The 27647-nt window shown below is 40.0% G+C and overlaps 1 protein-coding gene across 1 annotated transcript in view; it reads right to left on the reverse strand.

Annotated features, from left to right (window-relative positions):
• Positions 1 to 1411: 1411 nt before the first annotated feature.
• The window catches only part of pknox2 (pbx/knotted 1 homeobox 2), an 83295-nt gene continuing 57059 nt past the window's right edge, over positions 1412 to 27647 (reverse strand). The window contains exons 5-17 of the mRNA XM_046411473.1: positions 23427 to 23598; positions 20912 to 21097; positions 20610 to 20745; positions 19171 to 19268; positions 14209 to 14328; positions 13919 to 13995; positions 13087 to 13265; positions 12302 to 12557; positions 10207 to 10219; positions 6807 to 6999; positions 3647 to 3789; positions 3123 to 3337; positions 1412 to 2584 (exon numbers count right to left, since the gene is read on the reverse strand). Coding sequence (XP_046267429.1) covers positions 1741 to 2584; positions 3123 to 3337; positions 3647 to 3789; positions 6807 to 6999; positions 10207 to 10219; positions 12302 to 12557; positions 13087 to 13265; positions 13919 to 13995; positions 14209 to 14328; positions 19171 to 19268; positions 20610 to 20745; positions 20912 to 21097; positions 23427 to 23598 — 2632 coding nt within the window. The 3' untranslated portion in view covers positions 1412 to 1740. The remainder of the gene's footprint in view (positions 2585 to 3122; positions 3338 to 3646; positions 3790 to 6806; positions 7000 to 10206; positions 10220 to 12301; positions 12558 to 13086; positions 13266 to 13918; positions 13996 to 14208; positions 14329 to 19170; positions 19269 to 20609; positions 20746 to 20911; positions 21098 to 23426; positions 23599 to 27647) is intronic.

The raw sequence follows: 27647 nt of genomic DNA on the forward strand, positions 1-27647 counted from the left end.
TGAACATCCAAAGTAGCCTGCATTTGTGAGAAAAGTTAAGTTAAAAAGTCCAAAAACATAAAACCAAGATTTTTATACATCAAACAATAAACAAAATAGTGTGTCTCAGTCCAGCAAGACCTCCTCTGGAGATCATAATTAAAGACGGATGATATACATACTGTTTATCGGTTGCTTGCTGTATCTTCCAATTAATTAACAGTAAACATTAATATACACAACATTTTGACAAATAAAAAAAAAACTTCACTAGTGATCTAATTGCTGTTGAAATGATGAAGTGTGTACAGCTGCCTTAATAAAATGAATTTGATTATCCAAAATTAGCACATTACAATAAAAACTTCATCAAAGACATTTCATGTTTGTAAATGGAACAGTGATGCCAGAGACAAACCATATACCAATGAAAACAGTATACAGTGTAACCTATAGATTAACAACATTTAAATGTACATTTTGTAGTTTCTCATGCCAGGAGTCTTTCAATAAAAACAAAAGACACAGGCAGTGCGGGATCATGGGAGTTGTTGTCTTCATTGTTATACAGCTACCACTGAGGATGTGATGAAGATTTATTCGCATTACATTTGGTCAGACTTGCTGACTTCCTTCCTCACTCTCTGACTCTCTCATGGAAGTCATAGGGACAAAAAAAAAGTAAATAAATGTGAATGACATCATTGCAGAGATGTGTAGTTCTTGGATTTAATGCAGGCTGTTAATGAGAGAAACAATAGTAATTACACAAACCTTATTTATTTTGAATTTCATACAATACAGTAAAATAAAATACAAAACACAAGAATACAATTTAATTCACAGGAAGACAATACTGATTGACAATACTGACAAGACAAGACTGATAACAAGTATACCAAAAGAAGGAAGCGAAAATAAAAGAACAACAAATACAATATTCTATACCTTACCGCACACAAAAGTATTTTTCTTGTATATGGTAATACTGTGCACATACTTGCTTTGTGTTTTCACACTATAATTACAAAAGCCACTTCCACTTGCCTGCCCTCCTTTGGCTAATGGCCAATTTCTTTATTTAAAAAAAAATGAATGGGATCAAACTAAAAGACAGAAGGAAAGTCTGTTGGAGCTGCAGATGCACAGTTGCTGTAAACTGACAAATCCACATCCATTGACATTTCCAGCCGGAACAATATGCCCTGTCATTTTTGTTTTATTTTATTTAATTTTTTTTGTCTTCAGACCACAGTAACCCTTGTCCTCCACAGTCTTTGTGGATACAGTGTTCTACTGTAGAAATCTACTGTAGATCTACTGTTTTTTTTTTTTTACACTGATTCAGTCTGTAGCTGAGCTCTAGTAATGACTAAATGGTGCAGTCTCCTTCAATTCATGGTACCCCTGGTGGTTTGGCTCTGTAAAAAGACAGAGAGGGCAGTTAGAGCTAGGTAGTACCACAGATCTATCTCTTCTACATTAGCCAATGCTTTACATAGTCTTTAAGAAGTTCAGTTTAATTTCAAAGGAAAATAACAAGCACTATAGTTACAGATAATAAAGAGGAAAAAATGACTAAGCAATGTTCAAATAGTTGAATTTACTGCCTACAGTTGCAAATGTTTCTCAAACTGCTTCCTCGGGTCCATTTGGATATGACCTATTCTGTATTCAGTGGCTGTACAGGGAGAACTGCTTCTGCTGCCTTATATATAAAGCACTTGCTATTCATTTTCGAGACTAGCTGTTGTCTGGAGGTCACTTAATAATTTTCTGTACATCCCAAATGATGTATGTGAAAATAGCTGCTAGCAGAATACGTTTGAGTGTGTAGATAAGCGTAACGGTACCAAGAGTCATATTCTCCTCCACAAGAGGCCTCTTCTCGTTGCAGTTTATCACTCTTCCCTGTGCTGCTCCCAGAACAGTCATGATATCCACTAGGTTGAGCTTCCCCTCCTCCTTGGCCTCCTCCACTTCTTCTGCCAGCTCCATCTCAGCCTCTTCACGTTCTTCCATCTCCTCTTGGGTCAAAATTGCATTCACACCCTGCCCTACATTGGTGTTGCCCACCTGTGGTGGCGCCAGTGAGCACAATGCCCTCACCTGACCATAGGACTTCAGGTGTGCTACGTTGGCACGTAAGAAGAGCAGGATCACATTGAGATCATTCAATGGGCAGCCTAGCCTACGGTGGTTGATAACATCCAGGGCTGGGAGAACCTCATAGACAGAGATGAAGGTGGTGTCCCAAACAAAGAGCCGGATCAGGCTGAAGAGAACTATAGGAGCCAGCAGGACATAGATGGCCCCGTTGGCGACGCTTATCACCTGAAAAACCAACTGGCCAACCATTTTACACTGAACCAGTTCAGGAACCCAGTTCTGATCCCGCAGCATGCCTGTGCGAACAAAGCAGCTGAACTCATCCTGCAGAAAGGCAGAGAGGTGGAAGTAGGCCAGGTAGAGACAGGCAGCAGTCATGAAGGTCAGGAGCAGGAAGCCCCTCAAAAAAAGCATGCTAACAAGGAAGTAGGAGTTTTGTTTGCACTTCATGTATCTCTCCAGTAGAGGGTACTCAAAGTACCGTTTCTTCTTTGCCCTGCAGTTGGACAACAAGAAGAGACTCAATGCCATGTTCTCCTTCATGTTGATACAGTTAAACAATTTTCAAGCTGGGAGTGTCCCAACCAAACCACAATATTCTACTTTTGGCTGCTAGGAACTACCCACCAAAACACCCAGTCCTTCACTGAGACTGTAGGAGGTAAAGAGCCTGGCGCCATGAGTGTGTAAAGGGCAGTTGCTCAGAGAGAGCAATACATTATTCTTCATTTTCCCAATGCATACTTTACCACTTTAATCAGGAGATTAAATAACAGTTTAAGATCACTTCTGTAACCTTTGAATAATATTTCTCATTGGCAGATTATCTTCATTTGCTGCTGCAATGACCTGATTTCTCTACAAGAATCATTAAGCTTTAATTTAGCATGGCATATTCTAGTTTGGGGACAGATCCACACTCATCAGACTGGGTAACTCAAAACATAACCATGAATATGGAAACATTTTGTTTGGAACAGACTTAAAGAGCAATTAATATTCGTGCTACAAGCCAACAGTCACCGCTCTCTTACCGTTTCAGTTCGGCCTGAAATGTGAGGGGGTTCCTAGTGTTCTGACGCATGTCCAGAATGCTCTGGGCCAGGCGGATCGAGCGGTTGTATGACTTGTCCAGTTCATCAATTACAAAGAGTAGGTCTGAGCCCAGTGTGGGCATGACAAGCTGGCGCCAGATCAGAGCAGGCAGGTACATCAACACCGCCATGGCTAGGAGAGAGTAAGGGAACATCTGGATGGGTAGTGAGAGAAAGGGGTGACAAAGAGGAAATGCAGATTGAAAGAAGGTGGCAGAAAAGAGATGAAAGAAGCAAATTAGTTTTTTTCTTTTTGAGACTGAGCCTTGAATATCAGCTGCACTGTGTCTGAATACCTAGCAACAAAAAGCCACTCAGCTTCTTATTACAAGGATATGCATGCATTTTCAGTAGTTTTGCAGGTTACAGCAGAGATAAAACACAGTGTCAGAAGTTTAACATTGTCAGCCACTTGAGGTGTGAATTACAAGTGAAGCAAGCATTATCAGAATATCTCAACTTACTTTGTGTACCCAGAGTGAACGCTCCTCAAAGTTCCCATTGCTGTCAAACTCATGATGCATGAGAGAATCCCAACAGTATGTGTCTACATAGCTGGCCTGTTTGATGGTGAAATTGCTGGGAGGGAAACAGCTGATCTGAGGCCCTGCAGAATAGACAAATGTTGTTCTGTAACATTATCTGCTAATATGGGGAATTAACTTCCTCCTTTGATCCTGCTTTATCAATTTGCCTGTAAGCAATCTCTAAGCACTGGATATTTCTCTCACTCTCTCTCTCACATACACACACACTCACGCATGCACACACACATATACACACACAAACACATTACTGGATGTCCACTACCAGACGAGTATATGTGAGCTTGTGCACACCCTTTTGTTTTCAGTTCTTCCCAGAATTTAACTGAAGAAATCATATGTTTCCAAATGGCAACGTGGCATTTAAAAATCATGGGTGACTCTGCTCCAAAACTGGGCTCCTACACCTTATATTTAGTTCACCTTGATATAACCACATGTAGTGCAACCACTTGAATCCATGCTCTGCACTACTACATCATTTCCAGAGGTTGCTCCACCCTTAAACAGAGAGCTTGGGAGGGAACACATCAAGGGTGTGTCCCACCTATTTCTGAGCCTTAGAAACATGGAGCGCCTGTTTTTACAAGCAACCTCCACATCTGCCCAGTTTTCTGTAAGTAGAAACTCTGCCTCTAATTTGCCATCAGGATGTCATTTCCCCAGCTAGTCCACCTCATTACAGGCAGCCATTTCATGTTCCAATTATATGTTTGTATAATTAATCAACCACTTTTTAACATATTGATAGTGACAACTAAAATACAATTATGGCAGTTGAGGTTATGATGGAGTATATTCATATAAAAAATGACCTTGTATAGATATATAAAGAATGAAGAGGCTGCAGCTTGTATTTTTAGACTGACACAACTCAATATAAGCATGTACTGTATTGTCTATGTTGTTCAGTGTCTCATTTGGTTAGCCACATTTATTCTTTTACATTTATATTCTTTCACATTTTTCAGATGAAAGCAGAATGATACTAACAAGTGAACAACTTATTCCTGTTCTTCAACTTTAACCTACTTATGAAGAAGAGAGCTGCAGTATATTAAACATCATATGGAAACTCGTGGAAATGTATCTGGTCACTCAAAACAATACACTAAATTTATAATGCATTTTAGGCCAATTTGCAGTAACATGTTCAAAGAAGATTTTATTGGAGGGCAACATGGTGATGCTAATGATGAGGACAGATGGTGTAAGAAGTAGACTAAACAGTGGTTGATTCATCGTCATCCATTATTGGCAGCCACATGATGAATTCTTATAGGATATCATTTCTATAAGATTTTTCAAAATGTCTGTCACTTTCTCTGTCCCTGAAGCTGGCCCTCCACAAACAAAGGTATTGGGGTGGAGCATTTGATGTAGTCCACATCCAGGTGTGCAAGCAGGTTAGTACTAAACAAATCAATAAAGACAGATTTTTAGTAATATTAGTACCTACTTCTGTATGGTTACCAAATGAGGCAAAAGGGCTTCCTGATAGTTTGAAGTAAAATTTTGCTGAACACTATAGTGATAGGAGCGATTGTGTTGAAGAAACTTGATTAGGTTTGAAGTGTGGGTCATAATACTACTTCACACTCCTGTATGTTCTTATGCATCTTTCTCTGGGAATCTGCTTTTCCACTTTGCTTGTGAGTGCATATGTGGGTGAATTTGTTGACAAGTCACACTGAATATAAAACAACAGCTCGTGCCTCCTCATGAAATCTTGTTAAATATTCCCCCCCCCCCTTCAGCTCCCCACCCCTGTGAGCCATTTGGCAAAGTGACGGAACTTAAATATCTGCCACTGCTCCTATTTCCAACTCCCACTCCCCAATTAACACTGGCAGATCATCTCCACATTTTTGCTTTGGACAAGAATTCTTGGCTGAGAGTCCAGGTGCAAGTAAACCAGACTCCAGACAGCAGCGCAATCAAGCACTGTTGTGAAACTGACAACCCAGCAGATAGGCAGCCAAGATCTATCAATTGAGCTGCGTACCCAGGCACCACTTCATGTTCAACACCCCCCCACCCCCCCTCTGGTTAATCAACATATCCTCTCATTTGACTCAAATCGGGGGGAGCTGCCACAGAAGAACTTCTCCTTGTAATTACAGCGTGCCAGCGTTAGTGAACGCTGCTCTCAATCATCCCCATGGCAATTAGCATCAGGAGCACTGGGCTGATTGCAGACCAGTGCTGAAGAGACAACGTTTAGTTCAATGTCAAGGGAGTCAGCAATAGCAAAGCTTGTGCTCTTAGACTTGCCACGTATACTTTGTATTGTCAGCTATACTTTTTGCTTTCTTTGAGTGACCGTGGACCGAGAAGTTGAGGACATTGTTTCATGTAATAATAATAGCAATTAAAAACACCAATTTTGATTCAAAACATTTTCTTTCTAGTCTAAAACGCCTCTGCAATAATTGAAACATCAGAACAGTCAATAAACGGTCAATAAAGTTTTCCTTTCACTAATTTTGTGCTGTCATATCATGGTATTTATTATGCTGAGAAGTTCTTATTAGAGTCAGCAGTTTGTGTCCCTTATGAGAGGTGCTAATGTGTTTTCTGACACTTGCATCACAGCATCCTAATTTTGATAAGGAAAGTGCTGTGCAATTACAGCTCTCATTGTTATTGCTCTTATGTCCTCAAGTATGAATTTTAAGCAATGAGGTGATGTCTCTGGAAACAGGATAGTCGTGCTCACTTGTCAGGACCAACGGAGCAGGATTAACTTGTCTCCAAAATAAAACACATTTGGGTCACTTCCTTGGTACATGAATGTGAAAAAAATGTGATTTTTGTCTGGAGCCTTGTGTTAACTTTGAATTAAATCCCATGGGACATAGGAAAAATAAGTAGGCCTATCCTTATATTATTATGTATGATATTCGTCTTTATCACAAGTTCAGCTAAATGCAGTTTAGCAAGTTAAAAATAAGCAATCCAAGGATAAACAGTACATGATTGCTTTATAGAAGACACAAATAGTGCAGCTGGAACATAGCCCACAAAGCCAAATTATAAAAAGAATAAAAAGTACAAAAAAAAACAGAGAGTTGCTCACCCAGGGAGATCTCACGGGCAAAGGCCATGCATACCAGCATCAACGGCAGGCCGACAGACACAAACTTGATGACCTTGTCCAGAGGAAGCTCCAGCTCCAGGTGGTTGATCCGGTTTATCCCAGGGCTGTCCTGCAGCAGGGCATCAGATAACATGGCCTTGGCCGCTGCCTTGGCGATGGACATTTTGAAGGCCTACCAGTGATAAGAAAAAGTTTTTTTTTTTGTTTTTTTTTTGACACAGTCAAGTAGGAAAGGAAGATATTGTGCACTCGCAGTACTGTAAGCACAAAGCAGACTCACGACCTTGTCACAGGTCACCGCTCGCTTTTCTCTATCTTATCTTCTCTGTCATTCTCTGTCGTGCTTCATATTATAAGGCAGAATGCCTATAAAGCCACAGTATTAAAAAATATGTATCTCTCTCAAGTAGTGAATTGCTTTTCAGTGAGGAAGAAACTGAGACAGACATGCAATTAACATCACTCCATAGAAATGTCCTCAACATATTATGAAAGCTGTAACCGACTCACCTTAAGTCTTCCAGGTTTCTTTTGCTATTAGAAATAGAGTCCCTCTTAAGACCTGCACTGTGTTGGAAAGCTCCTAAAGTATTCAGGGAGGGACTCTGTAAATGAGAGGTTGGATCTGGGCTGGGCCAGGCCGAGCCGGGTCTAGCTCTAATTACAGAGACGACATCTGGAAGCATGTAGGCGCCCAGATGGCACTGACTGCAGTAGACCTCCAGTACCCAACACTGGGCCATGCATCGTGTGTGTGTGTGTGTGTGTGTGTGTGTGTACTGTATATATGTGTGTGTCTCTTTGGCCTGACCACACTGTGAGGCATGGTGGCTGTGTCCTACTTCAAACAAGTGAACCATCGCCAGTGGCTTTTTCAGCCTCTGTCATTCTGAGACTATTTTTACAGCACTTCAGCCTCAGAGCTGTTGCTGGCTGAGCTACTTCACCATACAACAGGGATGGTCATGTTTCTGACCCTTGAAGTATGGATATTATTGAGAGGAAAAACTAATCGTGTTGAAAAAGAATGTTTGATCAAGCGGATCTGATGTACACAACCTCTGTGGATGGGAGGAATTGTGAATTATGTCGTTTCTGAATCTGAAAACATGCAGAAGAGTGAAAGTATGTTGTGAAGTGGAGTTCAGTCTTACAGATGAGAAGAGTGTTTGTCAATTGTTGAATTGATTACAGGATAGGTTCACATTCACATCCTATGTAAAAGTGGCTTAAAACAGCTCAGGTTAATGTGAGGCCTCCGCATTGTGAGCTTGTCCACTAGTTGCATTCTGTTTCAGTGCTAAATTCCTTCTTTGCAATGCTGTGATGCTGCTCTCTTGCTGAGCTGCAGTGAAGCAACGCTAACATAAAGTGAGAATTTGTACTCAAAATAGAAAATAGCTTGATCTGGTTCCTTTCAAGCAACACTTGTCAAGCGTCACTTGATCCTTGACCACAATCTTTTCACAGACTTAACCAAGTGGTTTTAGTTAATGAAATTAAAAGGAACCTTTAAGGAAACACACTTTTTGACCACTTAATTGCAGCATGAAAAACCTTGAAACCAAAGAAAGACGTGTTGTCACATTTGAAATCAGTATGACTAATTGGTTATTTACACTTTCAGCTAACACGAAGCAATGTAAGCATTCATCGTGAGTTATGTTTGAGTGCACCAGATGAATTCATGTCTCAGATTCACTCCCCTTTTAGCTCTGTTTTTGGTCTCTTCCACCTCCTCAGGGCAGTGTCTTGCTCTTTTACTGCCAAATGTTCAACTATGTTCACAGTCTACTTTGTCTGTCTGTCACTGCTTAGACACGAGCAGGTAGCATTTAGTGTATTTTGCTCAAAACAGCTACACCTGCTATGGCTGTAAATGCTGCATATGAGAGCAGTGAGTGTAAAGTTGTTTTCCTGAAAGATCCTAAAATGCTCCGTATAGCTGAATATTTTTGCCACTGTGAGCAACTCATTTCATTCCACACTGTGAAAATAAATGTGAATGGTGTGCTGGATGTTGTTTCATGTACCTGTGGGATAATACGATTATTCTTTGCTAAGTCCAGCGTGAGTGATAAAACTGTGAGTTTTAAGGCTTATCTTATTCCCAAGGGCTGAACAGGCACTGGTGTTTGAAAGTTACAACAGTGGCAGTAACTTAACTAGAACTATAATAACTGTTTTGTCCTGCAAATTTCCAGGCAAACAGCAAACTACAATGCCCACATTACATATCAAGTAATCTACCAGGAATGAGAATGAGTGCTTCCACAGTTCTGCCAAACATCACTGCAGCTACTCTTTTCCCATTCAAATGATTGAGCAGTGCTGGCCCAGTGATAGACGGGTGACCTCTCCACAAAAACCTCTAACCGTCATTACATTCCCACACATTCACAAGGAAAATATTGGAGCTGACCATTCTTGCATTATTGCAAGTATTATATTCACTGAACAATGAACCCTGCTGGCCTGAACTGAACCATAATATATAGCAATAACCTGACTGATAAAAAAAAATACACTAGCAAATGATTTATGACCAGTTCTGCTGCAGTGGCTAATGCCATCCCATGATAAATGAAAACACCTACCTTAGTTGCTCCATACTGTATGGAATAGATGATTATATTTACATTTCATCCCACTTGCTTATGAACCAGTGTTCAGACATGACCACTGTTCCTCAGACCTGCTGTGCAGTCCTGAATGGAGTTAGAAGAAATGCTGCGATGCTCATACCCTTGATAAAGTTTTTTTTTTTTATTAGATCACTTCAGTATGGGTGATTTCCCTCCCACATTTGAGAATTTCTGAGCATCGCCTCCTCATGGTGATTTTAAGCACCTAATCACCTCATCACATACTGCCTACATTTAATATATAGTATCATTTTGAAGCCCTGCATTGTGACTGCAATTCAAATTCCTCCCACCAGAAAATGTGGTGGAAGGAGGAGAAAAGTATCAGAGGTGGGCAGTAACAGATATTTAATCAGTGCTGCTGCAATTAACGATGGACCTTTTTCAGGGGGCAGAAAACAATGCAAGTATGCAATTACACACAAGCACAAAAGCTGAGTAACAACAATACAATGTGGCTTATGTAGCAAACACCCACAGGAGTGATAATAATTTCCTCCCAGGGAGCAGAATCCACATTTCAGAAAGTGGAACCCCCCCCACGCTGAGTGCTCTTTTGGGTTCTTTTATGGTAGCTGGCTGAAAAGGTGGGAGAGAGTATGGGTGGGTGTCTCCCAGCAAGATAAATCATAGGCTAGAGAGGCAATGGGTGGGAGACTACACATGTGACAGGAAAATGAGGGCAGTTAAGCCAATATTTAGACTACTAACTCTGTAATCTGGAAATATGTTACAGTGGAACAAGGCCTGAGAGGGTTCAGAAGTGTCACAATGTCAAGATGCCGTGTTGTGATCCTGGCTTAGATATGCAGCAGGGAACAATGCTCATGTAAAGACTGCCTGGTGTTTTGTTCTTTTGTGCAGTGCTTTTCTTCTCTAAATATGGTCATGAATCAACCTGCTAACTTCTTGTTTGGGAATATATAGCTTAGTTTGTTCAGTTTGAAAATATACAGAGCTTTCATATTACAAAGTCAAAATCAGTACCTTTACATGTTTTAATTATTAAAATTGGTCTATTGAAACACAATAGATTATGACAACAAAGTGTACAAATGAAATAGAAATATTCCCTATTGTCTGTCACTTGTCTGTCTGGAAGATCCATTTAAAAAAAGTAATCGAGAAAAGAATATTAATGAGCAACATACTTCACAATGAACAATCAGAACATTCAATATAACATGTTTTTTTTCTTATTCTAGACATCTTCACATTAGAAACGAGCGACTCCATTTGTGTGTTTTAGTACAAAACAGAGAGCTGGAAATTGTTTCACAGTTTCTTCAAAATCCTTCACATAAAATTGAAAGAGACGTTACTAATGAGTTCATTCTCTTTCTCCTCCTGGTCAAAATTGTCTTCTTCCTGGAAAAAGTCTGTCGTGTGGGGCTCCCAAAGTCATTGTCCGTCCTCTGTGTGATTTCTCTCGATGTCGAGACAGGTTGTAGTGACTGGCGGTGCTTGTCATGCTTTCGTTTTGTGACAGAATCACTCAAGGTCACAAAAATACACAAGCAGTTTTCTAAGAGTTGAGGGTTGAAGTCAAGTATGTGCATGGCCACCAGCTAATACAACAGCCTTATTCAGAAAGTTTACAAAATCTACAGTAAATGCTGAAGCACTTGTCATTTGTCACGTTGTTCCTTGAGCTACCCTCTGAGGCCACACAAAATCAAAACTGAATAAATATGCAAACTTTTAACACCAGAATGCAAACATATGAAAAATCTAATATACATACTATAAGTGCAGTCTGTATACACTGGTTTACTACAATTTTTTGCTCATGAGAAAAGAAAAAAAAAAAAAAAAAGATTGTTTCAAAAACCATGCTTGAAAAGATGGGATGCTGCAGTGGGTCAAGTGTTTCCCTCGTGAGGAAGAGACATGCTGAACGTGAGTGCTGTCTGACCTGAGAACCTATGAGTCATTTAAAAGGCATGAATGAGGTGGAAGCCAACATGTACAGTCACTTCTACAGATATGTGGATAGAATTACACCTTTTTACCCTCCTTTTTTTGGCTCCTCAAACTTATTTTAGAAAGGATAAGTGGCACAGTAGCTGTCAAGTCAAGGTGTAGACTGCCAATTGAAAACTGAGAGCACTTTTGGTCACAAGGTAGCATTTAAAAAAAAAACCCAAAACAGACATTTTGGTAACTCATTTAACGATGGCAGGGTATTTAGACAGCTTGTATTCGATTAAGTGGTTGTTTTTCACACACGGACAAAAGTTTTCACTGTGCAAAGATTTTTCAGTTTGTAAGAACAACTGATTAAAAGTCCTCCTTCACCTGTCCATCATTTCCTTTTTCAGTTCATTGTAACCTGAATTCAAAGCAGCCTCAAAATGTCATGGCTCTCTGCAAGCATCAAATGTAATCATCAACTGTTTTTTTTCTTTCTTTTTTTTAATGTTAGCCAAAAAATTCTCAAATCAAACCTGCCGGTAGTAATTTTTTTTAACCTTTTAGTTCCTGTGCCATTTCTTTCCACAAATAGCAAGAGCCTTTAGAGTAAAAAAATGTGCTGCTATCCAAGTGTTTCAAGAGCTCACTGAATGAAAACATACTATATAAAAATGAAACAACACATATTCATCATTAAACTAATATTCGTTCTCTATAATCATGATCGTGATGGTCATTGTGCCTGACTCCGTGGTGGCTCTGCAGAAGAGTCTGATGAATTTAGAGAAAACCTAAAATGCCCTTCAGTGCTCCATAGAGTCACCTTAGTGAGCATTAGTTGTCCTTGCTGAGTCTGAATGAGGCCATGCTGAGGGAACAGCTGAGGTCAAATAGTGTTTTCCTCTATTCAGCTACTCCAGTTCCTCTCCGTGCTCCATGCTCAGATCCCTCCTTACTACATTGGACATTTGCCTGCCCCTGTCATTTTCCTCGTCTGCGTCCTCTTCCTCTTCTTCCTCTTCCATACCTTCCTCCTCTTCCTCCTCCTCTTCCTCTTCATCTTCCTCTTCGGTGCCATCCATAGAGTCGTCAGCTCCCAGCATGGCTTGCTGCATGGCCAGCGTGGCTGAGTCTGATGACAGCGACTGAAGGCTGTCCATACTCAGCTGGTCTGAGGGAAGTCAGGGAAACAGCAGAGGTTAGGAGGCGATTATGACCCAGTATAACAGGTTATATAGTCAGATTTCTACATTAATCTGTCAAAATTTGCTTTTAAGGTACCCAAGGCATAAATTATCTCCTGAATGAAAACTGCTCAAAAGAATATTTCAATACAGGGACAAACATCTCAGACATAAAATTGGCCATGACACAATAAGCCATAAGTCATTTTTCTTGTCTAGCGTGTGTGTTAATATGCTTTCTTCAAATAACCATTCTCAACTCTGAGTTGGACTCATATGTTCAAATACACATTCGAATATTCAACTCATGATTCCTGTAGGAATGATTTTATTTTCTTACATACACACAATAAAAGAGTCAATAGTGGCACCTAGTGGTTATCATTTTAACACCAAATATTAAATTGTACTTCTTAACATTTCTTGCATCAATTTAAATAACCAGTACAATCTAGAGACTTAGGCAACAACTGTAATGTGGCTGTGTCTTCTAGAGAAATGTTAGTGCTGACATACTGTCTGAGTTGTTTCCTGTTTGAGATCTGTGTGTCTGCAGAACTCCAGCCACAATGGAGTCGGGCCAGAAGCGCTGAGTTGGACGATGCTGGGACTTCATCTTCTTTGCTTTAGGAGCTGGGTCTGGGTTACTGGCATCCAACATGGGCTGGAGGATGCGTCGACGAGCGTTGATGAACCTGTGAGAATGAAAGAGGGACATGGGTTGAGGAGTGGAGTTAATGTGGTGGACAGATATACGCTCAAGATAGCCATTATTCTATAAAATATAGTACACACACTTAAAGTAAAGTAAATGAAAGAAAGCACAGCAGTCAGTGCAACATCAGTCATGTGACTAATGTATCACTGAAGGTAGTAAGTATATTCAACAACATTAGCCTCATCATTTAAAATGTTTTTAAATCAAATTTCTAGTTAGAAAAATAAGTGAGGAAACAAAATACAAAACCTAACTTGTTACAACTAACTTTTCAAAAATATTCTTTAACGAACACAATCTTTCCAACCAGGGTAAAACAGGTTGAAGTTAACACAAAGTAGAAGGTTCTGCTTTTATAACCGTCACTTGTTGGAAAGTATATTCAAATCTCTTCCATTTCAAAAAAATCGTATCTTTGAGAACAAAAATATAAAAGTTCAGATTGTGCAGGGAGACGCAATTTGCTCTCAGATGTAATTTATGTCCACAGCCAGGAGGTGGTGCCACCTTGTCAGCAATGTGCTGATGAGCTCCAGTTAATGCAAGTAATTAAAGTCTCCAGCCATATTTCCACTACAAAAATATAAAGTTGTGTCTTACTGTTATGGACACACGAGGGCAGCATCTTACCAGTTGTTAACTTGCAAAAGGGTTAGATTTGTTTGTGCTGCAATCTGCCTTTTCTCATCTTCTGTTGGGTATGGGTGCTGGAAGAGGAAAGAATTCATTGTATTTGACTTCATACTGACTTCTCGTGTTAAAACCAACAATGCAACCGCTAAACATTCTCTGACCACTCCGTGAACTCCCATACATCATCCTGTTCTTCTCCACATTCATAACCACTTCCCTTGAAAAGGCCAACAGACACCCACTTCAGACACAAAGCCATACACACTAGGCCTCCATCTCTGCCTCACCATGAGATGCTGAAAGAGCCAAGAGCGCATGATGTTGGTGGCATGTTTGGGCAGGACACCCCTCTTATTCTTGGACTTCTTGTCTTCGCCGTCCAACAGGGATGACAGGTCCACGTTTACCTTTACAAAAAACACCAGGATGAGAAGGGGGAGAAGAAAAGGAAGGGAAAAGGGAGCGGATGGTAGGGCTTAGTTATTGTTGCCACGGAAACAAAGGGAGACTACCAATTACCTATCTTTTTTTTTCAGTGGCAAGGGCAGAAACACCTCCTCAAGTGTCACCATGGTAACTGAATTTGAGTAATGACACTTGTATATATATATGTGTGTGTGTGTGTGTGTGTGTGTGCGTGTGTGTGTGTACATGTGTATAAAGTGGCACCCTGAACTATGTGGAGACACAAGAGGGTCAGTAGTCTGTGTAGTCTGTTTGGTGCTTGAACAGGGAGCAGAGGGTTAGACAAGCCTAAGTTTGGATTTCACTTAGTTTTTGGACTTAGTTTTGGATTTTTGTTGACTTGAGCCTATCTTTGTGTTCAGTGAGAAATCATTATTCAGATGTTATTGATGTTATTGTCAGCATTGAGAGTGCTGAAGGATGAGATGCTCCCAGAGTACTGACAGCCATTAACAGCCTGTGCTGTACATATGGATGTGTGTGTGTGCATGTGTGTGAACCAGTGTGTTTGGTCTAGCTAAACAGTACTTGTGGGGACTGACTGTTCAGAGTACACTGTTCTTCAGAGGACATTTAGGGCTGTGATGGTCAATAAGCGATTGGACTGTGGTTTCAATCACGGTTAAGCGAAGGTTTGTGAAAGTCTGAGATGTTCTACACACAAGGATGGGGATCCAGAGTGACAGATCTTACTCCTCTGTGCCATACAGCTCCATTGTATTCCCAAAACCATTAAAAACACATAAGTGAATGTCACTATTGTACTGGGTGACATGTTCCTTCATTCCAGTGAACAGACATACTGCGGTTTATTTTAATTCAATCCCACGTACACCATCCTCATCCTGCTGCCCCAATTATTCACAAGAGCACCAAATGTGAATTAATCCATCACTGAAAAAAGGCCCCAACACATGAATAATTTCCGCCTGTTTTGAGTAATTTTTGTGAGCCATTTTTCGGGACTTTTATCTTCAGTAAGAACCTTTGTACTATATTGGCTCAATGTTAGAGACAGGAAATACTGTTATGAGGCAGTGTACAGTGTGTAATGCATTCATAATGGTTTATGACTATGCTCATAAACACAAATGATATTTTCTGATCTACTATATCAACAGCCATGGAACATTATGGATGTGACTTCAATTATCAGTTCAAATGTCTCATCGGTGCTCTTGTTACGAGTTACAAACTAAACCAATGTGCCTTACAATATATTATGACTACCTACACTCACCTATACAAAATAATCACTTGAGATGCTGGATTGTTTGAAATGCAAAAAAATGATAATGCTGCCAGGACTTCTATAACAGTCCTTACTGCATTTGATTGATGTGCGTCAGAAACCATTATGTGTGTTGATTAACGTAGTCACAAAGCATTATGAATGCATTACAGTCCTCTTCACTTACATCTCTCACTTAAATCTATTTACACAGTCATCTCCCACTTAAGAACAAAACGTTTGTCTCCGCATGGTAAACCATTAAATACTGGAGCTAGGTGTCAAGGAAAAGGTTGAGGTTAGGATTGTATTTGTTGTGTTTACACGTTAGCTTCACATTCCCCAAAAAGAATTCAAGTCAAGTTTTCCTCAGTGAAAGAAATTCCAGTATGTGGGTGTTCATTTTATTGTGGATATAAATGTATATGTGTGCTCTGAGGCAGACAATATGAAACACAATGGGCCCTCAACAGAAACCATTACCAAACCCGCTCTGACACTATGTACAAAGAGCTATATTTGATATTCTGAATAAAAATACAGAAAAGCGTACACTCATACACATGCAATGAATCACATCACGCACTCCCTGTATTTTCATAAATGTGTGATATAATTACATGAGACAACTCTTTTTAATTTGTCATTGTCATTATACCAAGCAGTAACAGCGACTTTGAGTCTTTTTCTGTTTTTTTCCAAATAAGGTGCCCATTTGTGAAGGGTAAAATACTTCAGATGGGAGCATACCTGTACTTATGAAAATTTCATACGCATAAGCACGCAGGACAAAGTGCATAAAGAAATAAAGAATGCAATTCTGCAAAAGAAAATAAAATTGATTAATTTTATGCAAAGCATAGTAGTGAGAAAAAATCCTGGCAGACTTGGAGATAAATAACAGACAACCCCCCCCCCCCGAACACACAATGCCCATAAGTACACATTCACACACACTCTTATCCCCCCTTATACTCCCCACACAAAACAAGACTCATTACAATTGCAGCTGGGTGTCACGTGGATAACCCTCCTCTTATCCCCCCTCAGCCCTGAGAGCGCATGGGTTCCGGGGGAAAGCGAGGTCGAATTAATTGGCAGCACCAAGCTCGAGAGTGTGATTACTCGAGGCTTGTCGTTAAAGCAGCGACGGGGCTGTGTTCAATTCCCAGCCCACATGTAACACTCTGCCTCAGCTGGGTCATGGCTATTCACCGAGGCCACCTCTGACTGTCAAGCACAGAATTACCTGCCTGAAACTGAGCTGCTCTTCGGGCCACTGCTGCTGCACACGAAGCACTGTTTAAATTCCTCTGCTCCCCAGGTTTTTTATTGATATCTAGAGGCAAATGTTGAGACTGTCAAGGCCGGACAAAGCAGGGCCTCACCGGTGATATGTTACATGTTACATCAACCTAGCTGGGTGCTTTTTCCAGGCTTAGAAATAACTGAATCATGTTCATTCAAATTCCAACTTAGCTGAATCTTTAATTCTGAATTCTGTTACCTATATTCTATTCTGTTACCCACCCACTTGGATTACAGCTTTGTGGTTGACAAAACCACTCATTTTGTTTTCATCCTATTTTTACTACCACTGTTAAGAGCAGAAACGTGACTGTAAAAGGAAAATACATTTTATCAATTGAATTATTGTCTGCATTTTCAACTCGTGGCTCAATAATAATGTGATCTATTATAAATTAAAAAACAAACAAAAAAAGGAAAGAAAACATGGACATTACCATAGACCCTGCTAAGCAGCATGTACATTCGTACCACTTACTCTTGTACAGTTTTTCTCCAAATGAGTTATACTTTATGATCGTTGTCAACAAGTAAAATATGCTGCCCCCAAGTGTTTTGGAAATTTTCACGGCAATGACACTAACTGTGTTACAGATATTACCAATGCTATGGCCAAAGACAAAATTACGAAGAAAATGAGCCGTTTTGTTTTTTGTTTCTTTCTTTCTTGACGAACATCTTATCTGCTCTACATTTGTTGGTCTTTTGTTTCACTGTCAGTTTGGTGTCTCAGTCCTGTGTTGCAACTGTCTTTTAATAAGACAGCACCAATTATGCAGGTCAAATGTTTTGTGCTTCCTTAATTTACAAAGTATTAAAAATAGCTTACTGATGCCTTAAAAACATGAAGGGAACAAATGCTGCATCCTGTGTAAAAAATGTGCAGTGAAAAAAGTTTGAGTCACTTATCTATTTATATACTTACTCACTTTTTTTAAAAAAAAAAAATGTTAATATTTATTATATCTGTTATGGTTAAAATGTAAAGAGGGGAAGTCAACCACAATCAAAAAAAGGAAAGAAAAAAGGGAAAATTCACTGTATTAACATATACTTTAATTATCTGCTTTACTGGAGCCATGTTTAAGCATAACTGAGTACAACGTTTACTCAGCTTTACAAAGCTATTGACAGCAGCCATTAGATCTAATATCGTATATGATGTTGTGTCCCTTCATAACTGTTGTTTTCTGGAATTCCTCTTCTGCAAAAACAAATCACAATTTGTGAATGAAACAATGAAATAAAATGAAACAACACTATGGAATTTATTGTTGTAAAGTTGAAGTTTTCTGGTCACTTCCTGTTTACATACATTCCTGTTTACAATTCTTGCCCTTGTCACTGGATTGGGGTATGTATTTAATGGGGGACCAGAAACACTGAGTTTTTCCTTAATTACTTTGCTACCTCCTGTGCTTGCATGTGCTGCTACTAAGTATGTCACACACAGCTGTTACATCACTGGATGAAATTTGAGGGGTCGGTGGCAAGTGAGGTCTAAGTTGAAACAACCTGAACTGAGCAATTTTGAGAACTGTCCAGTGCCAAGGGTACTGCTAAGTTGGGTGCTGCTGCTCTCCCCATAGAGAAATAGTGGTAATGCCAGTGTGTGGGCAAGTTAAGTGTCTTTTGTTTCAATGTAGCTTTCAGCTAAATTTGAATACAAGGAGGAGGAGGAGACTCATTGACATCCACAACATTCCATTCAGTGAGTTTTCCAGATATCCTAAAACAACTGCCTTTTCAGATGGCATCGACTAAATATAAAAATACGAAAACATTTAATGTGGCATTTAAGTTTTGTGTCATAAAAAAATCCAGTTGCAGGTATTCATAGAGGTCTGACTGTTCTGAAGCCTTTGTTGAGTATATAACACTGTACATAATAATGTTGTGTATTAACTTTGAGCTTTACTTCCTGTATCCGTGTAAATCACATAATCAAGAATATTTGATCCACAGTGTAAATGAAGTTAGTCTTAAGTGCATGTCCGTACATGACATTTACAGTCAAACCTGGCAGGATCCTGGAAATGCCATGAACATCATGAGAATAAACAATTTCCATTTAGTCTGTCAGCGGGGGACTGTGTTCAGACAGAGACAATGAAAAGGCACCCTGGGGGGTTTCTGTGAGATGTAAAGAGGCCCTTTTAATAACAACAAATTGAGAGTTGGTAGTGAGGGCATAGGGAGGAAGCAAACGTGTCGGCTAAAGCATCATCGGTTTGGACACTTTTACCTGTGAGTTTTGGATCTGGATGGTTCCCGGCGGCAGTGTCTGCGTTAACACTTGCCCTTGTGAGGTCACCATGGCAACCGGCTGGTACAGGGTCCCACCTGAGGGGATAATTTGCCGTCATGAGTATGAAGTGGCTTCAGCAGCTACTGCCAGCCACATGTGCACTCCCACCAGAGCCTTATTAACTTCTTGTGAGCCGTGCAAACAAAAACACAACAAACAAGAGACAAAATGATTAAATTCAAGGTGCATTAATGCCCTTTAACCCAGATAAAAAGAGGAGTGGAGTGTGTTTTCGCTACTGGCTTAATTAGTCTTGATCAAGACACTCTCATCACAGTCTGTTTGAGCTCTTCAGTGTGTAGTGATCAAAGGCGGAGGTATTGATTTATTTTGGGTTAAAAGGGATTTCCAGAGGGCAAGATTAACATTTCACTGTACAGCCTTGACATTATAAGAACCTATCAGCCAAGCACCCAGTGAATGATATTATTATGACTCTCTGATACACATATACACAAAACTCAGTCACTATTATATTTTAACAGAACATTAAAATAATAGCATTTAAATGCTAGGATTTACTGTGGATGGTGTGTACTGTATGTGTGAAAGGTGAAATCAGAAATAACTGATTATTCTCCAATATATGCTTTTATCTACTTGATAAATATGGATGGTTGACACTCAAGTCAGTCAGTCAGTTTGTCAGTTTGCATGTACCTTTACAAGAGCTTGTTGTAATCTGTTTAATCCACAGTATTTTAGAGAATGTTATTATTATTATTAATAGTAGTAGTAGTAGTAGTAGTAGTAATAGTAGTAGTAATAGTATTTATATAGTGTGTTTTTCAATGCATTTGCAAAGGGCTTTACAATAAAAAAAATAACAAGGTATAGAAGAAGAATGTTAATGAATAATCATAATACAAATCATGAAACATATTAGATTGAATAATGAGTTTGGTATTTAGGCCACATAGCAGCATTTTGTTTAAGATGTGTTTTAGCAACTATGGTGTCCTGGCTTAGACCTGAATACAGAGAATAATAGTAGCTTAAAGTAGAAGGGATACTTGCAATGCTGTTCTCTCTCAAAATCTCAGAGTTGAAAATGGTTTCATTTTGGCTCAAAGGTCAAAGGTCCACCACCTTTGTCCCTTTATTTTCAAGAAAAAAGTCAAGTGAAGGCACATGCAAATACGATGTAAGACTGATGACTCTGTTGTGACTGATGATAACACTGGACATGTCCAGAAATTGGTGCATTGTAAAACCTGAATAAATGGATGGAAGTTATTAGCAGATTTTACTCTGAGGAGTCAGAAATCCTGTCCTCTATACCACACTGCATTAGAGCACTGATACTATCCAAAATGAATATTGTATGTGTCAGGGTCTTAGCATTGTAATGTTAGCGTGTATAGTCACATGCTCACCTGACACCACTTGAGAGTTGATTGTCGTCATGGCGACATTGCCCTGTTGCAAACCCCCAGCAGGCACCACAATCCCTGAAGGGTTAACAGAGCTGGAGACAGAGGTCATGGATGGAGAGGAGGTCTGAATTAGTTCCTGGGGGATCACAGAGAGACACTAGTGAGTACTGTTGTTTGTGACTCAAATGCCCACAACAGTAAACTATACCTGGTAATAAATGACCAGGTGTGTCTTGGTAACAGCTACTCAGAACAGGATACTATCAAGGAATAGTAATGCCAAGGGAGAGTTCATAACTGACCTGCTGCATGTTGAGACTGGTGTGTGATGGAGAATACGGCCCTCCGAGGTCATTACGGAGGAGGTTGTCACTGTGCATCTTGGTCTTGAGGCAAGTGATGTAACGATTGCAGAAATCTTTACAGAGCTCATTGACCTTCTCTAACTCCAACAGGTGGATCCGCAACACCTGAATGGCCTTTACCATCTGAAGAAAGCAGAGACAGACCATTAACGACATACTACTAAAATGAATGCTTTTATTTACTGTGTGTGTGTGTGTGTGTTTAAAGTCCTATTGATAAATGATTTCAATAATAGTGATTTAAATGTGTTTAAGATATTAATTGGGCTTTAAAGGGATGGTATATTCATTTTCAACTAGCATTAATTGAACATTTTTTGTTTTTTTGTGTTTTTTTTTCAAAAACATTTAGCCATAGCGTTCATACTATTTGTCTATTTGTTTTTAGGGAAACAAAATTAGCAGCAGTTTCTGTTATTGATGAGCAGCGGCATTCAATTTTAATGTTTATTACAGAGATGCATATAGATTACAAGTACACAGGGAGCTGTAATCCTTTCATCCTTCACCCTCTCAAAGGCTGAAATCAACTGACAGAGCTTCCACTGCACTGTCTGTCCACAGACAGGCTGGATGGTGATGGGGATGATAAAATGTGTAGTTTATAGTTTTGGCAGTACATGTCTCTTCATTAGGTTGACCAGAAACATCTTCCATCTATCCATTTTCTATACCGCTTATCCGTCAGGGTCGTGGGGGAGCTGGAGCCTATCCCAGCTGACTACGGGCGAGAGGCGGGGTTCACCCTGGACTGGTCGCCAGTCAATCGCAGGGCCAACACACAAAGACAGACAACCACACACTCTTACACTCACACCTAGGGGCAATTTAGAGTAGCCAATTAACCTAATGTGCATGTTTTTGGTATTGTGGGAGGAAGCCGGAGAACCCGGAGAAAACCCACGCAGGCACAGGGAGAACATGCAAACTCCACATAGAAGGGCCCAGACCGGGATTCGAACCTGGGACCCTCTTGCGATGAGGCGACAGTGCTAACCACTGCACCACCGTGCCGCCCCCAGAAACATCTTACTCAAACTAATATTTACTGTGCTACAGAGAGTACCTCTTCACTCTTCTTATAACCCAACATTACAGCCAACGTTTATGCTTTGGATCTTTCGAAACCTTTGTTACAATCAGTAACCTCTCCTGTATTTCTACCATAGACAGGAATCTATTTAACAGGGGGGGCTTGGTGAGATTGACATTTTGGATTTTTACTTTTCACAGTAACAAAATAGCATCTCACGGTCTTCTTCAGGGAATGCAGACTTTCAGATTTTTGACTATGCAGCTGAAAGCTTTGAAAACTAATCAGTGTTTTGTAAAGCATGCTGTTTCTAAACGTTCAGAATTAATTTACAACCTAAAATCAGTTGTAAAAAAATAATTTCAAATCCTTTAGTTATTTTCTAAACCCAATTACTGTCACTGTATTATGTAAGGTTATAAATCAGCCATTATTGTACAGCAGTAAGCCAGGCGCTTCATGTCTGAATTCAACTCAAAAACAAAGCATTTTTCCCCTGGTGAGTAAGTTATTTGCCACTAACTTGCAAAACAAGAAAATCAAGAAAAATCATGTTAGGGGAACCTCTTACGGTGGAGGAAGATGACATTGACGGAAAAAGCTCTTGACCATGAACATAAAATGTGTAAAACTATGACAAGATTCAAATCTCTCAGTGAATACACAGCATCCATGTAATTCTGTACTTTCTTCTCTTCAGCAGTTATCTGACCATCAACAGTCTGGCTTTTCTCAACTCTGTGCTGAACATTGTAGTGCACTCTCTCAAAGTCACAACTCAAGGTCAACAGAATGGACAGAAAAGTGCTTGGCCAAGGAGAAGATAAATCAGCTAATTAAACTGCACTCACTTAATCAAGGGACCAGTAACTCTTTGCCCATCGCAGCCAGTCAGGCCCAGTGTAACATTATTGCCTTGTGGAAGAGTTAGTGCCCTCTGGGAGGGATGCCCACACCCAGTGCCTCATAAAACACACAGATGCAGGGTTAATTGACTGTTCAGCACTTGTCAGGCTGACATCCCAAGTACTGTAATGGCAAAAGCACACTTTTTTCCTCCTTGTCTCTGTCTTTGTGTCAGTCTGACTTCAGTTCCTCCCCCTCTTTTCTCAGAGAACATGATCAGCATCCTCCTTCTCTTAATTTGCAATTACTGTTAGCTGTTGTGCAAGGGGAAGTGCAGGGGGAGGATGAAGAAGATTACATGAAAAAGGAGGGAATGATTAGGAGTAGCAGACAACCAGGTATTCCTACAGCTTTATTTTTCTTTGTTTTATTCTTCAATCCAGTTATACAACATCCTTAAAATAACGAATGTTGCACCATTGGTTACAACAGAATCGAGGAAAAGTCGATGTACAGTGACTGAAGCTCATGCTAAGCTAACGACTGTCGTGTATGTGACAGCACTTTGCTTACCAAGTTGTCCAGCTCCGGATCTTCACTGAAGAAGGGCTTGTGTTCTCGTTCCTGCTGGTGAACAAAGTTTTCAATGTCCACATCAAAGCTGGCTGATGTGATGCATTCAGATCCCTGTGTGGCCTGCTCACATTTCTCAAACAACAAGGCCAGTAGCGGGAACAACGGATGTCTGAGGAGGAAGAGACACAGAGGCACAGTATGCGTCAGTTTGTGTAGTTTGTGTTTTCTGTGATTTGACTTTAATCTTAATTCAGGTCTACGTTATTGATTGTGTGCTAGAAGTAAATATTGGGTATTGTGTCAAGCGAAGTGAAGCTTTGAAAATCCTCATTTCACTGCATTTCTATAGTTGCAGTTCAGTCTGCTGTTGCAGCCCTTAATTTATCACCTCTACTTTTACCTCTGTTGGTCATTTCCTGCATCAAAACAAAAAACAAAACAAAACAAAACAACCACAGCCTTAGAAAAGGGTGTGAGCCTAATAAATCAACGGTGGGTGTGCAGATGTACAGTATAACTGGCCAACTTGTTTATGGGATAGTGCAGGTGGAAACAAGATGTCAGGTCTAAAAAGAGAAGAAGAATCCAAGACATAATACGAGCTCCACTCCTAAACCCTTCTCCCTCCCTCGCTGCTCTGTTAAAAGTGTGGCAGCTCCATGACATTTCCCTAAAGGACATGCTGAACATACAGACAAGGTTCAGCTAGAGATCAAAAAAAAAGATCTTTAAGTGGATAGGATATGGTCCACTGACAGCGCTAGTCCTCACAGTGTCACCTACATTGTTACCATCTGCCTTTTATAGGGAATGTCACTCACATAAGATCCCCCAGATACACTGTGCAATGGTCCATACTGTGCTGCTGTGTGCAGTACATGCCAAATTATTGAGCATTTCCACTTGGAAGAAAGCTGCTGCCCTAATGGCCAGGGTGACGGAATACTGCAGTGCAATAAAATCTGAGAAGAACTTGAACAGGAGGCTGACGATGAAAAGTTTCAGTGCACATGAATATTTGTGCCCCCAAAGAGCTACAATTATTAGTGGTGAGCTCTGGTCTCTCCTATTCCATCCAGATGCTGCACTCTGCCTCTTCCATCCTCTCACACTGTCCTGTGTTACCTTTGATTTAAAGGAAACCCTAGGCAAACCTCTCAGAATATGTCCATGTCAAATTCATTATGATAAGGTCTCTTGGCAGTATAAGCCCCATAAGCTGCTTACAAGTGGCATATTTCATTATTTCCACGTCCATTGGCTTTGGCTACATAGGGTATAGCCTACAAGAAGGCTTAGAAGGAATAAAGCCAAATTTAATAACAGCAAAAAGCATTGACATAAGAATGAATTATTCTTTTACATGTATGTTTCAAATACAGGACATCCTGAACTGTGTCCTCATATATAGATATAATATAATATGATATATTATGTGACATTTTCACACTAAAATATCTAAAAAGACCTTCGTTATATCACTAAGTCATCAAACTATGTTTTTTGTTTTCCCTGTTTCGACTGAGACACCAGATCAGTATCAAGAGAAGGTGTGCATTTTTGTCACAGTACATATTTTGATACTGCCACCAACTAAAAGAAAAACAAAACAAAACACAGTTTTTAAAATAACGATATTTTTAAAGATGCAAACTGAATTTAGTGATTTTCTTTTCACCTCTGAAAGACTGCAATAATAAGCGTGTTTTCACAACTAACTTCTTTGGCTTGGTTCAAATGAACTCAGGCTATTATGAAAGCTGTCAATCAAACTCTGGTCGAACTAAACAACCAGACTGAGACAACCTAAAAAAGACAGTCCGCTTCACTGGTGTAAAAAAATAACAAGCAGACCAACCACAGGACTTGACTTGTATGAGTTCAAAATCCAAACTATTTTATGGGAGCTCCATAGTATCCCCCCATAAAATCACAAGACGCCTCTTTGTTTGTCCCAAGTTTCGTGCTGTTTGTCACTGTTTATGATAGAGGAGGCCCAGTAGTAGAAGTCCTGACTGTTACATTTTACAACCAGTCGTATCTTGGTGAGCTCTTTATGACACCAGAGAAGGTAAATAAACACAAGGTTGACTGGCTTTCATTCAGAGGGATTTGATTTTGTGTTGGACTTTACTTTGTTAGTAATAAGTCAGTGTGGATGCAAACCAGGATCTGAACACAAAACAGGATTTTTTTTGTTTTTTGGTCCTAACCAAATGAACAAATCTACAAGTGTGAAAGCAGCATAATTTTAAGAAGAAGAAGAAGAATGGCTTTATTGTCAATATATATATTTTTACATACACACACTGAATTTGTCCTCTGCATGTAACCCATCCTTAGTTGAACACACACATGCAACACCCAGCAAATTACATGCAGTGAAACACACACAGGAGCAGTGGGCTGCAGCTATCAAGCACCCAGGGTGCAAATTGGGGGTTAAGTGCCTTGCTCAAGGGCACATCAGCCAGCTAATGAGGGGGGGGGCATTTTCTCTCATTAATCACTTCACCACACACAAATTTGGCCTGCCCATCTGGTGGGGTAATCGAACCAACAACCCTCTGATCACAAGCCGCTTCTAGGCCACAGCTGCCCCCTATATGTAGTCTAGCCTACATGGGAAGGCACAGGCAACTTTTGGTCACTTGCACACCTGTAATTCAGTTCCATGGGTGAATATATGAGTGTGAAGAAGGTTGTTGCTAAAAACAGACAATGAATTAAAAATCTGAATGTTGAGGTTAAATGCACTGAATAGAACACATGTAAATAGAACTGATTTGTGCACTTACTCGTAATTGTTTGCGTAATGATGAGGTATTAGAGGTCCAATTTTTCTCATACTTTTATTTCATACTGTTTCATTGTTGTGGACATGCGCATGTCTGTGGTGAGTGTACTTCGCAGGGGGCTGCACCGACATGGAGGCAGACTGGGTCCCCGCTCAGGCTCTAACCCATGGCTCTCATTTGCAGCCTTTAATAGTCGTCTATATTATACTCTAATCTGCCTGATCCCAATTTAATGCCGCTCCCTCAGCCAGACGTGGCAGGAATACTAAACAGGAGGGTCACGTGCAGAGTGGAGAGCCTCTGCCTTGTCTGTTTAATGTCTGCTTGTGGTGGGGTGGAGGAGAATCTGGGTGGGGGTGAAGGAGAGGGAGGGACTATAAGTGAGAGCAAACAGGGTGACTCCGAGCTCTGCAGATGGTATCTTAACAAGTTATTTACTCTCACATTCAGGCTTAGTTATTTGTGTTATTTTTATTACAGAAAGTGGTTAATACTGCCAGTGGGGTGAGATCATTTAACTTTAAGTTCTCTTTTCTTTTCTATGAGGGTTAATGTCTATAAGAATAAAACAATCATCCCGTGAGTGTTGACATAAATGACACTTTAAGTTGTTGCTTTAAACATCACACAAATCATGCACACTAACACATCTATTCACAGACTTCTGCTGTCAAGGAGAAGTGGCACTGCAGGGCCTGACATCCCAGGGGTATTGTGGGTCGAGCTACACCTTTATTGGCTGGTAAATATATAGACTACTGTGTGAGCATGACAGACAAAACAGCCAGCTGAAAAACAGGCAAATACAGCAATTAAAGGGGATAATCCATATGACAGTAGAATGACTTGCATGTAGGACACAGAAGAAAAACTGCCACAAAGATGTTAATATGCTGTGCATCAAGCGTTTGCCTCTCACAACCCTTAAAAGAAAATCATGTTTTTCATCAGGTTCTTTAAGATTCATAGCACATTTCAAAATAGTAAACAGTAACTTTCTTGCCAAAATCATCATATATCTTGTGAAAAAGAAAAAAAAAAAGATATGTGTCATTATCACATGGTGAGCGCTGTTATGATGAGAAATCTTGGCTATGTTGGTAAAATAAGAAAAAAAAAAGTCCAGTTGATGCCTAAAGAGAAGATGTAGCCTATAAAATGTTTTATATGGTTTGAGTAAAGTTTTATTGCATGCTTGGAGTGATTCAGGGTGTCTTTCCTACTGTCATCTGTTGCTGTTAATAGTCTGTGATAGGAGGGTAGGACATGCCTGAGTCATAGCCTGGTTGCCAACTCTCCATCTGACTGAAAGAGTGTTTGCTCCGACATTTATTGTTATTTATTTGACACTTTACTTGAGATCTGAGAGAGTGAGCCCAGTGAATCTTGAATCTGTATTTCATCGTCAATCCAAATACAT

The sequence above is a fragment of the Scatophagus argus genome, chromosome 14, assembly GCF_020382885.2.
Source record: "Scatophagus argus isolate fScaArg1 chromosome 14, fScaArg1.pri, whole genome shotgun sequence".
Lineage (NCBI taxonomy): Eukaryota > Metazoa > Chordata > Actinopteri > Scatophagidae > Scatophagus > Scatophagus argus.